The sequence below is a fragment of the Gallinula chloropus genome (genome assembly GCF_964237585.1).
Source record: "Gallinula chloropus genome assembly, contig: HAP1_SCAFFOLD_40, whole genome shotgun sequence".
NCBI classification, from domain to species: domain Eukaryota; kingdom Metazoa; phylum Chordata; class Aves; order Gruiformes; family Rallidae; genus Gallinula; species Gallinula chloropus.
In genome coordinates this window covers 99,196-118,525 of record NW_028168731.1, presented here as the reverse complement: position 1 = coordinate 118,525, position 19,330 = coordinate 99,196, and the positions used below count along the sequence as shown (strand labels likewise).

Below are 19,330 nucleotides of genomic sequence, written 5' to 3'. Positions count from 1 at the left end.
AACTAAACCCTAACCCTGAACCTAAACCTAAACCCTAACCCTAACCCTGGCACTAAACACTAACCCTAAGCATAAACCTGACACTAAACTCTAACCCTAAATATAAACCTAACACTAAACCCTAACCCTAACCCTGACACTAAACCCTAACACTAAACATAAACCTGACAATAAACCCTAACCCTAAGCATAACCCTGACACTAAACCCTAACCCTCACCCTGACACTAAACCCTAACCCTAATACTCAACCTGACACTAAACCCTAACCCTAACCCTAACAATAAACCTAACCCTAAACCCTAACACTAAGCCTAACCCTGACACTAATCCCTTAACCATAACCCTTACCCTGACACTAAACGCTAACCCTAACACTGAAACTAAACCCTAACACTAACCCTAACTCTGACACTAAAACCCAAACCTAACCCTAAGCATAACCATGACACTAAACCCTAAGCCTAACGCTGAGACTAAACCCTAAACCGAACCCTAATACTGACACTAAACCCTAACCTTATTGTGGAGGATTCAGTGCAGACTTGGTTGTTGGAGAAGGGACACAGCTGCACAGACCTGCTCGAGATGGCATAAGTAGGGTAAAGGTTGGTTCAAAGTCAGTGTGCCCTTGGGACCAGCTGCAGGCAGTCCTGTTGTCTTAGAAAGAGGTCTTTCTCATAACAAAATGCAACAGAATGTAAGCAAATGTGTAATGGAATGTAAGCAAGGGCAGGACTGCAATCGATTAGCTGGACCATTGATGAGCTCGGCTTTGCAATATGCAATGAGCTAATTAACTACTATATTTAAGCTATGCTTGTGTGATTAAAGTTTGAGACAGCCTGACGAACCACATGGTGTCCGTGTCTTCCTTCTCCGACAAAATGGTGACCCCGACGTGATTCTCGTCAACTCCCAATCCCCCGACGGGAATACTGCGACGCGGCACCACGGTCGAAGAAGTCGAGCTGGGTCCTGTAAGCAGGCAGGACGGCGACTTAATCAAGGCTCGCCCCCAAAGGTTACAAGGGTAATTTTGGGCCATACGTGCCACAGAAGCCTGGAAGCTGCAACGGCGCGCGCTGAGGATTACACGATGGATAGGCAAGTGGCATATGATTAATTTGCAAATACTTTAAGAAAATGGGATATTAAGGGGTTAGATCTAAAAAAGGAATTGCCGGGGTTATTGGCTTATGGGTATGCTAAGGGGTGTTTTCAGAACTTGCACACGGTTCACGAGTTAACTGCATAAAGCAATATCAAGCAAAAGCTGCTCAATTAGAAGATCAAAGGGGATAAGACGGAAAGTCAGTCTTGGAAAGTGATTATGTACCTACCACCCCGACTGGACTATTGGTAACAGCTGAACCCTTTAAAACATCAGGGGCTTTTGAGGCAATTCCTCTACAATCTACTGTCTAAGAGAGTGATTAAGAATTATGAAGTCTTTGAAACCCCTCCTTTTTGAGCAGCGAAGAAAGAAAACTGATAACAAGCCTTGACAGCACATTTGATTTACCTACTTGGGAAGCTATTGGAGCTCAAATCCTTGATGAACCCTCAGTTCGGGCAAAAGAAACTAAATCCTTAATAACTCTTTGGAAATCAAGTAAAAGGACTTTAACCAAAATAGAGACAGAAAACATAGCTGCTACTTCAGCCTTTGCAGCTTTAGCACCAGTTCTGGATTCTACAGAACCGATTTAAAAAGGGAAAAATCTACTATAAAGAATGTGGTTTTGTTTCTGGGTGCTCTTTCATCTATCCCAGTTACTATGCCAAGTAAGAATGCCGTGTTATCAGAACAAAGTGATAAATCTGTCAGAACTGACCGGGAAGGGGAGCGAGTAGTGCGCGTAAATCTGCCACCACGGCCTGCGCCCCCCCCACTACTATACCTTTGGAAGGAAAAATGTGGAAACAAACGTACAACTGACTGCCTTTAATATCTGTTTACCTTTGACTTTTACTGCACCTAAAGCACCACATGACGCAGTTGAAAATGTTAACTGGCATCGACAACTTCAGCCTGTTCTTGAAAAGCTGGAAAAAAGCAGAGCGGGCGATGGCATGCCCTGCTGGGAAAGGGCTTGCAGAACTGCCCACCCAGCCACCCAAAAACTACTGAGATAAGATCTACCTACATGAAGAATCACCAACTAAGGCACAGAGCAGTGTTGCCCCCATGAACAAAGAACCTAAGCACGGGGACAAGAACCCTACAGAGATGGACACATCACCCACACCTCCCGATGAACTCGTCAATCCATCACTGTCTCCTGACGCCCGAGACACTCTGCAGAGACTGCTCGTCACAGCCTGGACACGTAAGATGCCGTCAGAATGGGATAAAGGGTTACATCAGGATATTTGGATTCATACTCAGTTGCGGAACTTACTGGGGAAAAGTTTACGTGGGAATGAGCGGGTGGTGCAGAGAGTGAATAGTGGGCCGGTGGGAGGTGGACGGAAAAGGGAGACCGTGCGGCAGGTCCTGGTGTTCCGCCAGGTCCTAGTGCTCACCCAGGGCTCGGCCCCGGTGACTGTCGGGGTCGCGCTGTGGTTCACAGCACGGAGAGGAGAAGGGCGCTGCGGGCAGCAGCCCAGACCCCTGACACCAGGCTGCGCAGCCGACTGCTTTGGCAGAACTGCCGTAGAAGTGGAAGAACTGCCCCCGCCACCCCCCACCCACCCACCCATACGGACTGGATGTGACAACTTGCATCTTGCAATGTCATTTGTTTGGTGACTTGCTTTGCAGCGTTTGTTTGTATGTGCTGTGGGTTCAGAGATGCGTTTGTCCACTGAGAGCAAGGCTGCCTACTTAGCAAAGGGATTTTTGATAGCAATCATTGAAACTGGGCAGCTTACTTTATAAATTTAACCTGGAAAACAAAAAATCCCCGTTTGGGCTGATTACTAACTACTTACTTGGGAAAAAAAAAAAAAAAAAAAAAAAAAAAAAAATTGCCCGATTGCAACGTTTAATACAGGAGTAACTGACTACGGGGTGTATAAAGCCTTCCCCAAGTTTGTGGAACATGCAAAGATTTTCAAGGATTGGGTTTTATTTTCCATTATGCGTTTACACTCCAACGATTAGGAAAAATTTGCTTTTTCAGTCCCTACTATAAGCAAACGTGTGCTCCCACAAGGCATAAAAAATTCACCAACTATGTGCCAGGCTTATGTAGCCTAGACACTTGCTCCAGTATGAAAAACACATCTTGATCTAATCTTTTATCATTATATGGATGAGAATTTGATTACAGAAAAAACTTGGACATTGAAAGTTTGATTCATGAGTTACCGGTGCAAAGGATTAGAGATTACTGTGTTTTCTGGCAGTGTGAGCTACTACACAAACAGGGGAATCCAGTCAGTGTGCTCTGCTTTAGCAGCACTTGAATACCCCGTGAAATCAAACTGGACAACAGCTCAGAATATATGGCACAAACATCGCCTATGTTACAGGGACACCACATTTGCCTTCAGGCAAAACCATGGTAAAATATATGAATGAAGCTCTCACAAAGCTCTTTATGTTTTGACCTAGTTATGTCTCTCACAGAACAGTTTGGTACCTCCAATAGTGAACCATGCAGTAGGTTTAAAAGAAGGTTTGGAAAAAAAAAAAAGGAAAAGAAAAAAAAAAGAGGGGGAAAAGGGGAGAGAAAAGTCAATGTCAAGTGTTATTAAGAATGAAGTTACAGGTACTAACTTGGGAAGGAGATCTGCCTGTGTCATTACAGATACGGGACCCAAGCGGATAAAGCCGTGGATCCAGAAGAACTCGAGCTTGCATGAACCAGGACAAGATCCTGATCCCAGTAACTGAAGTCAAGTGTTCCAACTGCAGCCACAGTGGACTATGAACTTTGCTGCGAGATATTTTGAATGATCTGACAGTCTTTGAAAAATGCATGTGTTTGTGCTAAATGAAAATTAGGGAAATTGTGATTTCAGCACAGCCTAAGGTCACAGATTGCGATCAGTACCTGCAGGAAAACATGAGGCTGATGTTATCACACTCCTGATTGGCAAAACAAACAAATGCAACAACAAAGGTATCAAGGCACTTACAATTGGTTTCATGACTGGGGAATTTCAGGATGGATATTGTCGATGGTCAAATTTGGATTATTTGATTTGATAATTATGGTACTTGTCTTGCATTTACTGCCATGTTCATTGAGCTTTCTGCAAAGGGCCCTTGCAGAGACCTCAAAAAGCAGTTTTTGTAACACAGATGCTAAAAAGGAAAAATTGGCAAGGAGGACAGTGGGCCTGCTAGCGGCCTGGCTCTCCTCACAGAAGACAATATCCTTGAATTCCCATAAGACAGGAAAATTACTCATGCTGAGAGGTATTTGGTAATTACATTCTCAAACATACTGACCTTGAAGACAGAGGTACACACTGCCTCAACCCAAGGAGGAGTTTGAAGGCACGTGTTGTATGAACCTCTCTGATCATTCGCGATCCATACATTCCCAAATTCATGAACTACAGAGGTTAACTAACAACTTACAAGTGGATTCTGGTTTAGGACTTGATGGATGGTTACGATCACTGGGACTGGAACCCTGGTTGCTATCCATAGTAAAAGCAGCTATTCTGATAGGAGTAATACTACTAACCTTTACCTTACTCTTACCATGTCTCTGTATGTGTCTGCAGAACATGATGCAAAAAATGGTATCGACAGCCTTCAATCAAAAGAAAACGGGGGAAATGTGGAGGATTCAGTGCAGACTTGGTTGTTGGAGAAGGGACACAGCTGCACAGACCTGCTCAAGATGGCATAAGTAGGGTAAAGGTTGGTTCAAAGTCAGTGTGCCCTTGGGACCAGCTGCAGGCAGTCCTGTTGTCTTAGAAAGAGGTCTTTCTCATAACAAAATGCAACAGAATGTAAGCAAATGTGTAATAGAATGTAAGCAAGGGCAGGACTGCAATTGATTAGCTGGACCAATGATGAGCTCGGCTTTGCAATATTCAATGAGCTAATTAACTACTATATTTAAGCTATGCTTGTGTGATTAAAGTTTGAGACAGCCTGACGAACCACTTGGTGTCCGCGTCTTCCTTCTCCGACACTGCACTAAGTCTACAAAGATTTCCCAGTTGGAGTAAGAACGTTAGTACTAAATGTGTTGGGTTTCTGAGGGGTGCCACACGGTGGTGCTCACATCCTCTCAAGTTCCCATTTCCCACTAAGCAGAATTCCACTAAGAATTCGTTTAGAGAAGTCATTCTGATCACTGATCCCTGCACTGACAAAACCAGCAGCAAGTTTCACAAACCACAACGACAACAGGATTCTTAAGCTGCAGGGGCATTACAGCTCCTGATAATACAACTTATTTCCAGAACAAGATTAACCCACTGCACAGCAGACAGGAGAACAGGACAATTCAGACTTCTGATCCTTTCCCATTGCTCAATACTCGCAAGAAGAAAGTCTGGGAAAATCATTTCAGTCCTCTGCAACACAAGCAGTGATCTCACACCTCAGCACTCTTTGTATAAGATGGAAAATACGGCTGTTGAGGTCAGCTGCATATTTATTGTGTGTACCATTAGGCCATTTTCTCTTTTCCTCCCACTTCCTCTATCCCAAGCCAGCAGAAAAAGGAACATCCTGAAACTGCATTGAAATCTAAATAGGAGAAAGAGGTGATGTTCAAACCTCACACTGCAGTAAAGCACAAACACTGCACACACTTCCATGAGAAGTGAGTTTAAGGAATTCTGCTCAAAGCCAATCTGGAGAGGGCTCACAGGCTTCTTTTGCACACAGCACGTTCTGCTCTCACAGCACCCAACTCACCTTTTTATCAGAGCTGCTCAGTTTGTGTTTCACCTCCTTGGCTTTCTGAATGGCTTTCAGCACTTCCACTGTGTCTAGTTCCTTTTCTGTGGTGATAGTGTTATCCAGACAGACCTAAAAATGTTAAAAACATCCAGAAATACAGAAAACAAGGCAGCTCTGTAACTTATTGTTACTTATGTCATAAATAAATAGTTTGATGCAGATGCTGTGCATGTCTGTAACCCTGTAAACAAGGTAATGACCACGTCAGACCTCATGACTTGAATGCAAACTCAGAAGGGCTTGGGAAGCTCCACACCCCACTGGCACAGGCACCTTCCAACAGGAACACCCTGTTACCCAGTGAAAGCAGGGCAAGCTCTCCCTTAGATCTGAGGAGCACGCCCAGCAGCGTATACATGGTTCCATTCTCTAGAGACGTACTCCAACCCCCACTAAAAACTCCCCAGGCTTGTAGAGCATTCACACAACTTTCCTCACCAGGCTTTAGAAAGAAAAAGCTGTTCTAACGTACCTCTGAAGCCCTGTCCCCAAACTGAGCCAGTACTTTGGTCCCATAGTCAGGGAAGATGCTCAGTGGGTTGCTGGATAACACCACCTTTGCTAAGCACGGGAGGGTTCCTGTATTTTTTACTTCATCAATCTGAAAGTTTTTCAGTAAAAGGATGAATACACAGATTGGCTAAATGAGAACACCACCACAGTCTAAGCATTTCTTGACTAAATTACATACAAACAGTAACCAGGAAAAAAAATTCTCTCCAGCCACTTTATTTGCACTTTCACCCTCTAACAGAAATCACTTGTGTTCTAAAGCAATCTGACACTAAAATCAGTAGTTACCTGTTCGATTTTGTTGTTGCTCAGATCCAAGTTGACTAAAGAGTACAGTTTGTTAAGACCACACAGCCTTTCCAGCTGATTTCCTGCTAGATTCAGAGTTTTGATGTTTCCCAGTCTTGTGTGAACACCTTCCAGCGATGTCAGCTTGTTGTAGGATAAGTCCAGGTGAACAAGGTTGTAAAGATGCTACGAGAGCACAGAAAATCCAGGTCACACACCAATTTGCTAAAATTGAACCATATCAAAGGCTTGTCCATTTGCTCATGCTGGATGCTGCCCAGCTGACAAACACAACACGAACTTGCTCATTACACAGGATTAAGCCTGCAGGAAAGGGAACTTCCTCCACTCTATTTTTCCCAAGCCATTGGCACAGCCAGCAACGACTGAATTTAGTGAAGAACTACGTGTTGCATGTCGGTGTTGGCAAGTAAGAAATGCACCCTTACGAGGGCTTGATGCTAGGAAGCTATTTGGGCTTAAACTCTTCTCTGCTAGATGAGTGGCAAAATCCTTTAGCAAAAGGATTCTGTGTTGGAAGGTCCTGAGCAGACTGGCAAACATCACCTTCAAAAGCATCCCTTACCTGTAAGTTTTCTACCAGAGACACCCCATTGTGACTCAGGGCCAGGAACTCGATCTTGGGAATTAATTTCTAGAAGGGAAAAGGTGCACATGTTAAATGCGTTTTAGCTTAGAAACCTGGCTGTACTTCCTTCACCAACCAACTAACAGGCAAAGGGCAGGAACTCTCCAAGGCACAGACCCTCTTCACAGCTTTCAGAAGTAAAAAGCACCCATTCTAGTGCAGCCAGAGTGCAGACTCCTGCTGGTGAGAGAACCAGATTACTCTGATGAGCACGGTCGCGTTTGCATTTGAAACCTGGGTTCTCACTGAAGACAAGCAAGTTGCCCCCAGTTTAGCCCCACTAACTACAGATCAAACTCATTAAGAGGCCTTTCCAGCTCATCAAACAGGCCTGTCTGTATTACACAGAACCCTGGATAAAGATTACAGAAGCAAAAACCAGAGTAAGTTGAGCAGTGCATTGATCTCCACAGCATTACCTTGTGGAGCTCAAGCACGGACAGTGCAAGGGGAAATCTTTCAGAAGAGAGATACATGAAGAAATTGCAAAATCCCTGCTGAGTCATGTGCCACAGAAGACCAGCCACCCTTTTTCCCCCCACAAATGAAGAAAGATTTCTTACCACTGAATCATCAATTTGAGAGATGCTGTTGTGACTCATATCCAAGGTTGTTAAAGTTCTCCAAGTTGGGATAACTGCTGTCACTGGACAGCTTGAAGTTGCATCCTCTGGCTCCCACTGATAAAACTCAGAGGCCTCTGGCACCAGGATTTCCTGTTAAAGACAAGCACCCTAAAATATGGTACCTGCATCTTCGGTGAAAGCCCATGGTTTCACAAGCAATCCAAATGACCTTATGGAAGAAAGATCCCTAAGCCTTATCATCACCCAGATTAAAGGTCTTAAAGCAGGAGCTGAGTGTGTCAGAATTATTTTAGATCCACAGGGAGGGAGTCCCAAACACTGGCAGCCAACCCAGGCTGGAGAATGGGAAGGAAGAGAGGGACTGTGAAAGGTACGCTCCTCACAGCCTTGCCAAATCACAGCCCAGAGAAGAAGCCACACGCATTCAGCTCTCGAGGAGTAACAGAAGCACATTCCAATCAAAGCATCAGAAACATCCCTGTGAAGGGACACATCTCATCACTTCAAGTCTGTTCTGAGAGGCCAGCAAACCCTTTCTGCTTCCCAGCTTTAAGAGCAGAACCTGCAACAGGCAGGACAGAAAAGTACCAGGGCTCCACATGGGGATTCCCCCACCACAGGCGCGATTCTCGCACGCGCTTCGAACGCCCATCAGAAACTCCCTCTCACCTTCATCGATGTTGCCGAAAACCGAACACTCATTGTGGCCAGAGCATGTTTGGATGAGGTCAGCCCTTTGAGAAGCTTCCCCCCACAATGACTGATCTACTGGAAAAACATGACAGTCAGAAATGGCAGAACAAACATGGGACACAGCAGAGGCAACTGAAAGCTTCAAGGACGGATTCCCTCCCGGTCCGGAAAGTAGTTACAGCACTGCCTTCAAATCTGGGACTATCAGGTCAGACAGCCTAACATTTGGTAAAGCTACAGCAAGAAATTAGGGACACAACTACAGAAAAACTAGTTCCCAAATATTTCTTTGCACAAAAGATCTTCTCTAGGCACTTTCTACCTTCCCTGGGCATTCCCCCAGGTTCAACCGCCCAGGCAGTTGAACAGGGCGCAGTGTTTGACTGTCACCAACCGCAGAGGTGGGTACCTCAAGCTGTGCAGATCGACCTGCAAACACAGTTACTGCTGTATCCCACCTTCTTTACTGCAAAGAATAAACAACAACTGTCCGGGGGAGGGGAGATGCCCAGCTCAGCAGTTCACACACACCAATGAGCTCATTACACAGACTAAGTTTGACATTATAAAAGTCTTTTCTGCAGTTCAATGTGACTCAAGCTCTGTCTAGCAAATGGGTCCTTCTCTGGGCACACTGTGCAACAACAACCAGTTCCCAGAGAACTCCTGCTGCCCCTGGAAGCATCTCTCCAGATCACCACTGTTTGGTTTTGGGCAGCAGTTACGACGAGATGAAAATGCAGGTCTGCTGCCAGTCCATCCAGAAGTTTTCAGGAACCCACAGGCACAAAAGTCTTCAAAACAAAACCCTTTTTTATTCTCCCCACACTAAGCAAAGCTACTCCTGAAATTATCCATGCTAGACACACTCCCAACACCAGCCCACTGAAGTTTCCTTCCCACGCTAAGATGTCAGGAAGCCCCTGACATGGGGACTGCACTGCAGCTCTGAACCAGCACAGCCTCTCCTATCAGTGAGACAGCAGGCATGTCCAACAAAAGGTCCTGAACCCAACAGAAGGGAACACAGGGTAAGGGCTGTGTGACACAACCAGGCATTCCCACTCTGGAAAGATCTGAAAGGGACGAAAGAGGTTTTGAACACTCCCAGTGGAAGCCCTGTGATCCACACTGAGAGCAGAGCAACGAAAAAATGCCACAAATTCTCAAGCCAGAAGCGCTGCACTCAAGTGAACCTTCTCAAGCAAATTCACATCACTTCAGAAATCCCTGCTGCTTCCCAAACAAGAAGTACTTTGTAATAAGAGCTCCCATTAGCACCCATCTGTTGGAGCTTCACAGGGACAGAAAGCCACCCTGGGGTAGCTTCTGCATACACTGGAAATGACACACATCCTTTGGGAAGACATGCACAAGCTCTTCTGAATATTTACATCTGGCATCCGTATTGCCAAGTCTTGAGAAAAACCCCACACTGTTTCCCAAATAAAACACTCCTCCTGAACACTGCATGCCCCAACCCCAGCACCAAAGCAAAGCAATTACCAAGCCTGAGAGCCATGCACCAGACCTGGCATTTACAGAGCCCCTCAAATTACAGGCAGTAGCTTAGTTGTACCTCTGTTTGATGAAGAGATTTGAAAATTGACAGGTCAAACGGCAACAGATGCTCCTGAATGATACTGGTTCCAAAAGGTCCCCCTGTTTCAGTGACCTGGTCATCAACAAGGAAGAACAGTCAGTGTACACAACCCAACCTGTGCTCACTTCAGACAGCTGTGCACGGGCAAGAGCACAAGTACAGCAGCTGGGACAGCCACAGCTCCAACCCCTTTGTCAAACACGGGATGATACAGGAAACTTGCAGATTAACTCTTCAGCAGAGAAAACCCAAACCATCAGTTACACTCCAGCTAAGTGCTCTGAACTTGAGGCACTGAACTTAAGCTGCCACCTGGTGCTTGTATTTTGTAGCACATGGGGCACTCAAATCCCACAGACAAGACTGAGCAAGGCTTCATCCACAGCTGATCAAGCCAGAGTGGCACTCACTAAAACCAGCTTCCCTGAAACACCTGGATCCTCCAGGACAGAACTGTCTTCAATTCCAGCCCAGGGGATGAAGTCCAAGGCACTGACAAGATGGGCTTGAAGAAAGCATTAGACCATCTCATAAAAAGGCATCTAGTTTTCCAACGTGCCCATAGCATTCTGGCCAGAGCACATGGCACCAGTGCAAAAGGCAGGCGGTTGCAGTTCTGGTTGCTGTGAATAAAATTTTGGGAGAAATCTCTTAAGGTTTGGGGTTTTTTTTTTGGTCTTACATATATCTTATAAACTCTGAAGGCTCCCACACACAAGCTTTCAGAAGGGCCAGAAACTCTCAAGTATTTTTCTAAATAATATGCTGTATATAATATTTTTCTAAATCATATGTTCTTCTCCAGCCAGAGAATCCTCTGAACAACAGGTTCTACACACAGAGGATGGCAAAGGCAACTGAAGATCCACAGGAATAACAGTAGAGCTGTGGTTTTGCTTTCTAAACTTTCCAAGCCCTCCAGTGCACCTTACCCAAACCACTACTTCGTTTCATCTTTGAACATATCACACAGTTACAAGGAAATTCTTCATGTAATAAAAGGGCTGAAAAGACACTGACCTGTAGCAAGCAGTGTTAAAAAAGCTACTCAGCAAGAGTCTTTGTAATTCACTGATTTGGTAGAAGAACAAAATATCAAACTGGTTCAGACAAAAATTATCTGAGGCCATTTTACATTTGTTCTGCAATGGCATTTTTCCTGGAAATTCTGGGCCACTCATCTCTAAAACTGATGGTTTTGTTAGTTTGGTTTGGGGGTTTTTAAACTTTCCAATACAGTTAAAGGTGAGAAAGGGGACAGGACTTACACACACATGCATGTATTCATCTGTATGCACTGGCCTAGCCATAGTGTTGTCAAAGAATGCAAGGCTGAAATGAATATTTCCTGCCTCCTTCCTGCCTATCAGCACCCAGTAAGGCTCTGTCACAGAAACCCTAGAGGGCACCGCTGAAGAGATGACATCACATGGCAGAATCAACGTCTTTCTTAGAGAACTATGTTGAAGGTTGGTAGAATAAGCACCTGTTTAACACCGAGCTCTAAATGCTTACAGGTGTTTACTGCCAGTAAAGATCTTGTGCATTCAAACCTGGCTCCAGAAGCATGCCAAGAATCCCATCACTCTGGCAGAAACACCGCCAGTACTTGTGCAAACATGGCTCACCTTGAAATACTGGAGTCGACAGGTAAAATCTAGAATATGACCTAGATCAGTTTTGGCATCTCCATTAGCACACGTAGGCTCCCCCTGCAGCAACTGTAGAGTGACAGCATATAGCTGCAAGGGTCTGATGTTGAAGACTTCTCCAGCCATTCAGAGCTGCTCTCCTGAAAAACACAGGATGATGGTATCGAACACAACGCTGCCCCAGTTACCAAAGAGTAAATGGTACCTGCAAAACCTAATGTCAGCGATTTCATCTCTGTCATTTATATTCTAAGCTCATGATTAAGGCACCAAAACAATGTCCTTTTTGCTTCTAAACTAGAAGCACTGAATTCAGATAAATTTTCTTTAACACCAGAATAATCCAAGTGTTCAAACAGGCACTCTCTGCATTCAAGCCTTAAGCTCCCAACGCAACTAATGGCAAATTTCCCTCTTAACAGGGCTGGAACCAAAGTTAATTTATACAACATAGAAATTGCTAAACTTTGAGATATCCCTAAGTTCAATAGCAGCTCAGACTTATTCTAACCAGAAAAAGCAGCACCTACCATCTAACAGACAAACCTGACATCCTTTGCTAAGCTGCTGATGTGCAAAGCTGCAGCATTTTCTTGGACAGTCTGAGGACTTTCACCACACTACCACCAGAGCAAGCTCCCAGGGCAGGAAATGCATTATCTGGCAACATTTTTACAATCCCATTTCTTTCCAGGAACACTAGGAAACAGCATCCAAAAGCCTCCTCTGACAGCATCCCAAGAGCAAATGTGGATTACAGCAGTCAGAATACATGCACACGTGGAATTAACATCTTCCTCCTCTTCCTTTTAAGGACACCAGTTTGACCTGACAGACAGGAGAGCATCGGCTTTCGTGATAAGCAGAGTTCTCCAAAGACTAAAACTCCCTTTGGCTTCAGTGGGAGCAAGTCCCAGAGTCCAGCTGCACATCACCACAAGGTTCCACTCACATACAGCGGTCAGACATCAATGATTTTGGCACTAGTGAGGCTACAGGCACTACAGAGTCAGGGAACAGTTCTTCAGGACCTTCCTTAAAGTGTTTGCTGAGTGCCCCCTCTGAAGTGGCTTCACCTAAAGTTAATTTTGTGCCAGAACAATCTGAACCACGCTTCACCTATCACCTCAGCCAGCCAGAATCACAGCACAGCATTCAGCCTGTCCCTCAACATGGGTTAATCATTTCACACGCCTCCTGCTCCTGGTGAGCCACTTAGAGATGTTGCAGTAGTGCATTTCATTTTCAGCTCTCAGCCTCAGAAAAGCACATCCTTTCATTAACTGACCAGAAGGTCTCATGTTTCCTGAATTCTGGAAGAACAACATTAAGACAGGTGAAGTGATGCATTCAACACACTCTATCAAGGCTCACTGAAATGACACAAACTTCCTGACTGGTTGCACTAAAACATACCAAGGAATTCATCAATTTCTGATTTATTTCCAAAAGCAGCTGTGCTTCTGTGACAGTTCCTCCTCAAATACAGCTTGGATCAAAGCACAAATAGCAAGAAAAAGGTGAAGAGGAAGAACAAGTCTCGGTCTGATGTGAAAGGCTCAGATCTCATGGTCTGGAGATTAAATCTCACAGGTATACACACGCATGCACATGGAGGAAACCATCCCCAGTTAAATTCTTGCAGGTTCTTTACCTTTGTGGAAGAGCTCTTCAGCCAGTGCAGCAGTGATCCCATTGATCTCCTGCAAAGATTAAACCATTGCAATGAAGTGTTACACACTTACAGTTCAAAGTGTATCCTTGGACAAAATAAGTCTCCCTTTCTTGCTGTGGTACAGGACTTTTAAAAATAGAAAACAACTGTCATTACATCTTATAGATTCTCTTTGTAACTTGAAAATACTTCATCAAATTATTTAATTTCATAGGTTTTTAGTTTCCAAGATGGAAAATACTGAACTACATTTAAATAATCACATGCTGCATGTTTTCAAAAAGGGCAACAGCAACTAGAGCAATTCTTACTGACCATCATCAGCCCAATGCCAAACAAAGCCTGGTTTTAAAGAAACTATTACCAGTACAGTTTTCTTCAAATTTGAACATTAGACTAACCTAATGCATTAATGTCCTGGCCAAAACCAGGACAATTAAGCACTCAACATTTCCTTAGAGCATCACTAATACACTGATAACTTTAGATTAACAAGTCTACAGGGAAGAAGAGATCTGTAAAAATTAGTCTTCTGGACTTAACCTCCTTGCTGAAGAAGAATTCAAAGTCCCTGTTCACCATCCTCTATCTTCTCTGCCCTTCTGGACCTACACAGTGCTCAACCCCCTTTCTACACACTGACAGCTCCAGGAGGAAAAGAAAAAGCCTGGAAAATTCTCCCTGTGGGAATTTGTTCTTTTTCAATCTAAAGGAGCACAAAGGTCAGTTCAGGTATTTCCCATACTTCACAAAAAGCAAATGCTCTGTAGAAGTCCAGAAATAGTTCTGAGCTCTTCCAAGAGCTCTCTCTAAGGCTCACGAGAAGAACAAAAAACTATCTGTGATAGTTTAGGCACACACATCTCATTTTAAGGTAGCTGCAAAGGACAAACAGGCATTACTGATCATCATGAAATGAGTATTTGAGGAGTTTACTTCACTGACAAACCCCTCATGATTCATGACAAGGAAATAAATCCATGGGCCATCTGCAGCACAGTTCAGCTCATCTGATGAGGTGAACATTTCAGACAAGCACATTCTTAGTATAACTGAAACCCCACTCACTGAGGATGAACAGTTTGGAGAAGCAGCTCGAAGCTGCATTCCGAACAAAATTCAACAGTTCTGTTATTGGATAAAGCCAGTTACACTCACCTGGCATGCAGAGATCTGACTGAAACCCAGGCTCTGTGTTCCCTTCATCATCTGGGGGACACAGCAGAATTTTCCTACCTTTATAATCGAAACAAGGTCATGACGTGGAGTATTGTAGCCCACAGAAAAGGAGCTCTAGTCCTCTGTCAGACCTACAAGAGGCCTCTGTCTTCGCTCTCTTATATGCGCCAATCCCACAGAAATCCATTGTTTGCAGGTGTCTCTGAACAGCAGCTTCTGGGTACTCAATTATTTTCTTTTAAAAGCTTCTATCTGGAAGTTAAGAAACCAAATCTAAGATGACAAAGTATAAGACACTGCAAGGAAGTAAGCACCCCCATATCACTGCATACCCCTGTTCAACACCAAAGCAACAATAAGGTTGTACACTGCTGTCACATCCAACTGCTGCTCTTTGCCAAGCCAGACACAGCTTTCCCCTGGAACACAAAGGCTGCAAAGCACTTGTAGTGTATTTACTGTGGTTATTTCTACACCAGTTTAGTTCCATTAACCTAGGGAATAAGATTAAATAATCCCTACTGGAAACGCTACAAATAAGAATAGACAAGAAAAAAAATAATCACAGAATCCCAGGCAGCTTTGGGCTGGAAAGGACCTTAAAGCCCATCTGGTTCTAACCCCTTGCTGTGGGCAGGGACACCCCCCACCAGCCCAGGGTGCCCAAAGCCCCATCCAACCCGGCCTTGAACCCTGCCAGGGATCCAGGGGAGCCCCAGCTTCTCTGGGCACCCTGTGCCAGGGCCTCATCACTGTCCCTGGGAAGATGATTTTTTTTCCCTAATACCCAATTTAACTCCCCCCTCCTCCAGCTTAAGAACATTCTCCCTTGTCCTGTCCCTCCCTGCCCTTGTCACCAATCCCTCTCCAGCTTCCCTGTAGCCCCTTCAGGGACTGGAAGGCCGCTATAAGGTCTCCCCAGAGCCTTCTCTTCTGCAGGCTGAACCAGCCCAACTCTCTCAGCCTGCCTCCATAGCAGAGGTGCTCCAGCCTTCTCTGGCCTTGCTCCAATGGCTCCACGCCTGTCTTGTGCTGGGGACCACTGAGCTGGATGCAGCATTGCAGGGGGCGTCACTCCAGATCAGAGGGGCAGAATCCCCTCCCTTGACCTGCTGGTCACACTTCTTGTGAAGCAGCCCAGGGGACAGTTGACTTTCTGGGCTCTAAGTGCACACTGCCAGCTCACTCTGAGCTCCTCATCCCCCAACATCCCCAAGTCCTCCTCCTCAGGACTGCTCTCCATCTGTTCTCCACCCAGCCTGGAGCTGTGCTCGGCATTGCCATGACCCACGGGTAGGACCTTGCACTTGGCCTTGTTGACCTTCAGGACAGGCCCAACTCTCAAGCCTGTCAAGGTCCCTCTGGACAGCATCCCTTCCCTCCAGCGTGTCACACAGCTTGGTGCCATCACCAGCCTTCCTATATAAACTAATGAGGCAGTATCAGGCATTATGAAGCCTCAAGCATGCACATGGGCTAATATTGTAAAGATATTTTAGAAGACCAAAGTTCTGCAGGAAGATTATTCCCCAGTTGAATTCCTGTGGCAAATATTTAGCTTTTCTGCTGAATAGCTAACTACTTTTGGTAAATATTTAAAAAGTACTCTCAAGTCCCAAACAATTGCATTTCTACCTCAAGCCAGACTCCCCTAAACAAAGAAATGCAGATTAAACAACAGCTTCACTCATTTATGGATTAAAACTAAAGGAAGGAAGGTTTAGATGAGATATTAGAGGGAAGCTTTTTCCAGAGAGAGTGGTGAGGGGCTGGAACAGGCTGCCCAGAGAGGGGGTGGGTGCCCCATCCCTGGGGGTGTTCAAGGCCAGGTTGAATGGGGCTCTGGGCAACCTTGTGTAGCTCCAGGCCTGGAGGTTGGTGTCCCTGCCTGTGGCAGGGGGTTGGAGCTCTGTGATCCTTGGGGTCCCTTCCAACCCAGACCAGTCTTGGATTCTATCATTCTATTGTAATACACAAACACAATACACAAGCATGGAAGCATTCATATGCAAGTAACAGCAGTTCTTTGAAAAAGTGAAAAGGGATGAACATTACAGCAAGAAAGAAATCATCTAACTGAAAAGTGAGAATGACTGGAAGAATTTCTGCCTGCATAAAAATCTTTGTTGAAGTTACTGGACCAAAACATTAATGAAACAGACACCATTTAAGAGAGAAACTTCCTGGTGATCCGGAAGTTTGCTCCATCTTAACAGAATTCTCCTTATGTTATCACACACATTTAATAGATTTAAAACCACCAATCAACTTACAAAAGCTCCCTCATGACAAACTAGTCCTCCTTGCTCACATCTGCAGGGCAATAGCAGCACCATGAACAGTTTATGCAAGTCAAACTCAGGCCTCAGCAGGGGAATTACATTCATGGAATACAACAAAAGCAGGTTCTTCTTTGTTGCTAAAGCTGTATCAACGCATCTAATGACCCACTACTTCTGAAGCCTTTATATGAAACCATGAAGAGCCATCTCAGCACATCCCACCCTGAAGCAATTACTGGTCCTCCTTTCCACAGAGTTCTCCAGTGCATTTTCCTCTTCATGAAGTTCAATCTCCCCCTTACAACACGATGCCATACTGTAAAAATGCCCAATTATCCACAAGAGATGAATGAACAAATCACTACTGACTTCAGCCTAACAACCAATTCAGCTGCAGATTTATTCACAGCTTCCAGCTACCCTGCCAGCATTTATTTCCTCCTCTTTGAGTCCCTACCCACACTACTTGTCAGCACAGCACCTACTGCAACAAAAAGTGCTGTCAAAAATCTGAAAAATATGCTTTGTTGCATCGTGCAAAAGGCAGAAAAAGAGCAGCTCCAGCTACTTTGTGAAGATTCCACACAGGTCTCTCCAAGCAAGACCCTCAGGCCTCCGTTTTTATATGCTAAAAACATAACTTACATATCAATGAAAGTGTAGGAAGTGTGACAAAACTTTCGGAGCAGTGACAGGGAACTTGACTAGCAGAGTTTGCAGGTAGACCTCCAACTCCTTTTGCCTTTTCTCCACCAGGCTTTTGGAATTTTTCCCAATAATCTTCTTGGGAGGTAGGAGATTTTTATCTATTTTCTTTTCTGAAACAAGCTGAAAGACAAAGACCAGAGTTACGACCCAACTCACAACCTGAACTCACACATAAGATGTGACAGAACACATTAAGAGCATGTTGCTCAATCCTGGTAGAACAAAACCAATACAGTTACTTTGGTAACTTTACCTACTGACTTAGGTATTTTTCAGAAAGACCGTTTTATAAAATTGTGAGAAGCTGAATAATAGTGTTTTCTGAGATAATTGCTCACAGTTACCACAGGGCAGAATGTAATGAAGTTGATAAAGCAACAGAATTACTAGTGCATAGCTGAAAAAGCTGCCCAGTTTTGAATATGATAGATTTGCCCTCATTTTCACTACCTGTTTATTCAGCACTGGTTGGTAACTAACCCATGCTACTGCCTAAGGTCAGTTTTATCAGCCACCCTTCCTAAGAGAGAGTCTTTGCGTGAATCCAGCTTCAGATTACCAGATCAGCTCATCATAAACACCTAAACATCTCTTGGCAAAAAGTTTAATAACTCTAGGTAAAACTCCACTCTCCCTGATGGAAGCTTCTGCCCAAGGCTAAAGTTGTTCAGGCCAACTTCCCCTAGTTCAAGAGGGGAGTGTAAGAGGGGCAAGTAACACTGCTCATACAAAGGATTCAGTCTGCACTTCAGATGGCATCTGGCAGATATTCTTGCTCTTTGAGGAAAATATTTTTGTCCCATATAACCACTACAAAAACTGTACAATATTTTGGAAGAGACTGAGGCCAGAGCTTTAACCACCTTACCTTCTCATGCAGGTCATGGAAATCACTGTAACGATGCTTGACTGTCCACTGATGATTGCCAACACTGACCTGAATAATGTACACCTGAAAGGAAGAAATTAAAGTAAGGGACAATGCAACCAAAGCATGTCCTAAAGAGAAGCTGAGAAATTCTGTGGTTCTACCTTCTGGAAGTATTGTAGTTACCCGAAAGCTAATCTGAACTCTAAGGTGACTCTGCTGATGTAGGATCCCTAATCTCATTCACAAAGCACATAAAGCAATTGCTTTTATTTTTGATACCCAAAGGTTAGCATCTAAGCCACAACGTTTTCTAAAGATCTCTGCTACGTTCAGCTGGTATGCATAGCTACTCACAACAAGCCTGGAACAGCAGCATCCTTTCTTCAGCCTCCCAATTTCCACAAGAGGTGGAGGAACTTGGCGAGCATCCTGCTGTCATGTCACAGCTACGCAGAAATGGAACCTTTCAGAAATCTGGACAAGCCCTTTGGCTGCTTGGATGTTAAGTTTTTATTCCTCAGCTTCCTGAGGGTTACAATCATGCCCAAGGAATCACTGCAGTTATCTAAAGCAATGCTGCGACGGAGAGAGACGGGACACAGCTTGATGCAGCAAGAGTCAATTTATTGCAAAGAACCATTCCTGTTTATATGCTCTGCAGACGGCTGCTTTCTGTCAAACATACCCTGTTCCTGGGCTACATCTGATTGGTCAACGTTTTGCTGTCACAGCAGCATCTCTATCTTATCA

The 19,330-nt window shown here is 44.6% G+C and overlaps 1 protein-coding gene and 1 pseudogene across 2 annotated transcripts in view; both read right to left on the bottom strand.

The window, feature by feature from the left end:
- LOC311204224 (nischarin-like) overlaps nucleotides 1–11,991 on the bottom strand; it is a gene marked incomplete at both ends in the record, with an annotated part of 166,007 nt that extends 154,016 nt beyond the window's left edge. Inside the window, 8 exons of the mRNA XM_084280678.1 lie at nucleotides 5,836–5,949; nucleotides 6,353–6,481; nucleotides 6,682–6,867; nucleotides 7,268–7,336; nucleotides 7,894–8,046; nucleotides 8,587–8,682; nucleotides 10,190–10,285; nucleotides 11,842–11,991. Of these exons, the coding sequence (XP_084136804.1) occupies nucleotides 5,836–5,949; nucleotides 6,353–6,481; nucleotides 6,682–6,867; nucleotides 7,268–7,336; nucleotides 7,894–8,046; nucleotides 8,587–8,682; nucleotides 10,190–10,285; nucleotides 11,842–11,991 (993 nt within the window). The remainder of the gene's footprint in view (nucleotides 1–5,835; nucleotides 5,950–6,352; nucleotides 6,482–6,681; nucleotides 6,868–7,267; nucleotides 7,337–7,893; nucleotides 8,047–8,586; nucleotides 8,683–10,189; nucleotides 10,286–11,841) is intronic.
- The window catches only part of LOC311204219 (nischarin-like), a 246,789-nt pseudogene extending 228,128 nt beyond the window's left edge, over nucleotides 1–18,661 (bottom strand). Inside the window, exon 1 of the transcript in view lies at nucleotides 18,578–18,661. The product of the transcript in view is annotated as a nischarin-like (transcript). The remainder of the gene's footprint in view (nucleotides 1–18,577) is intronic.
- Between the last annotated feature and the right edge of the window lie 669 nt (nucleotides 18,662–19,330).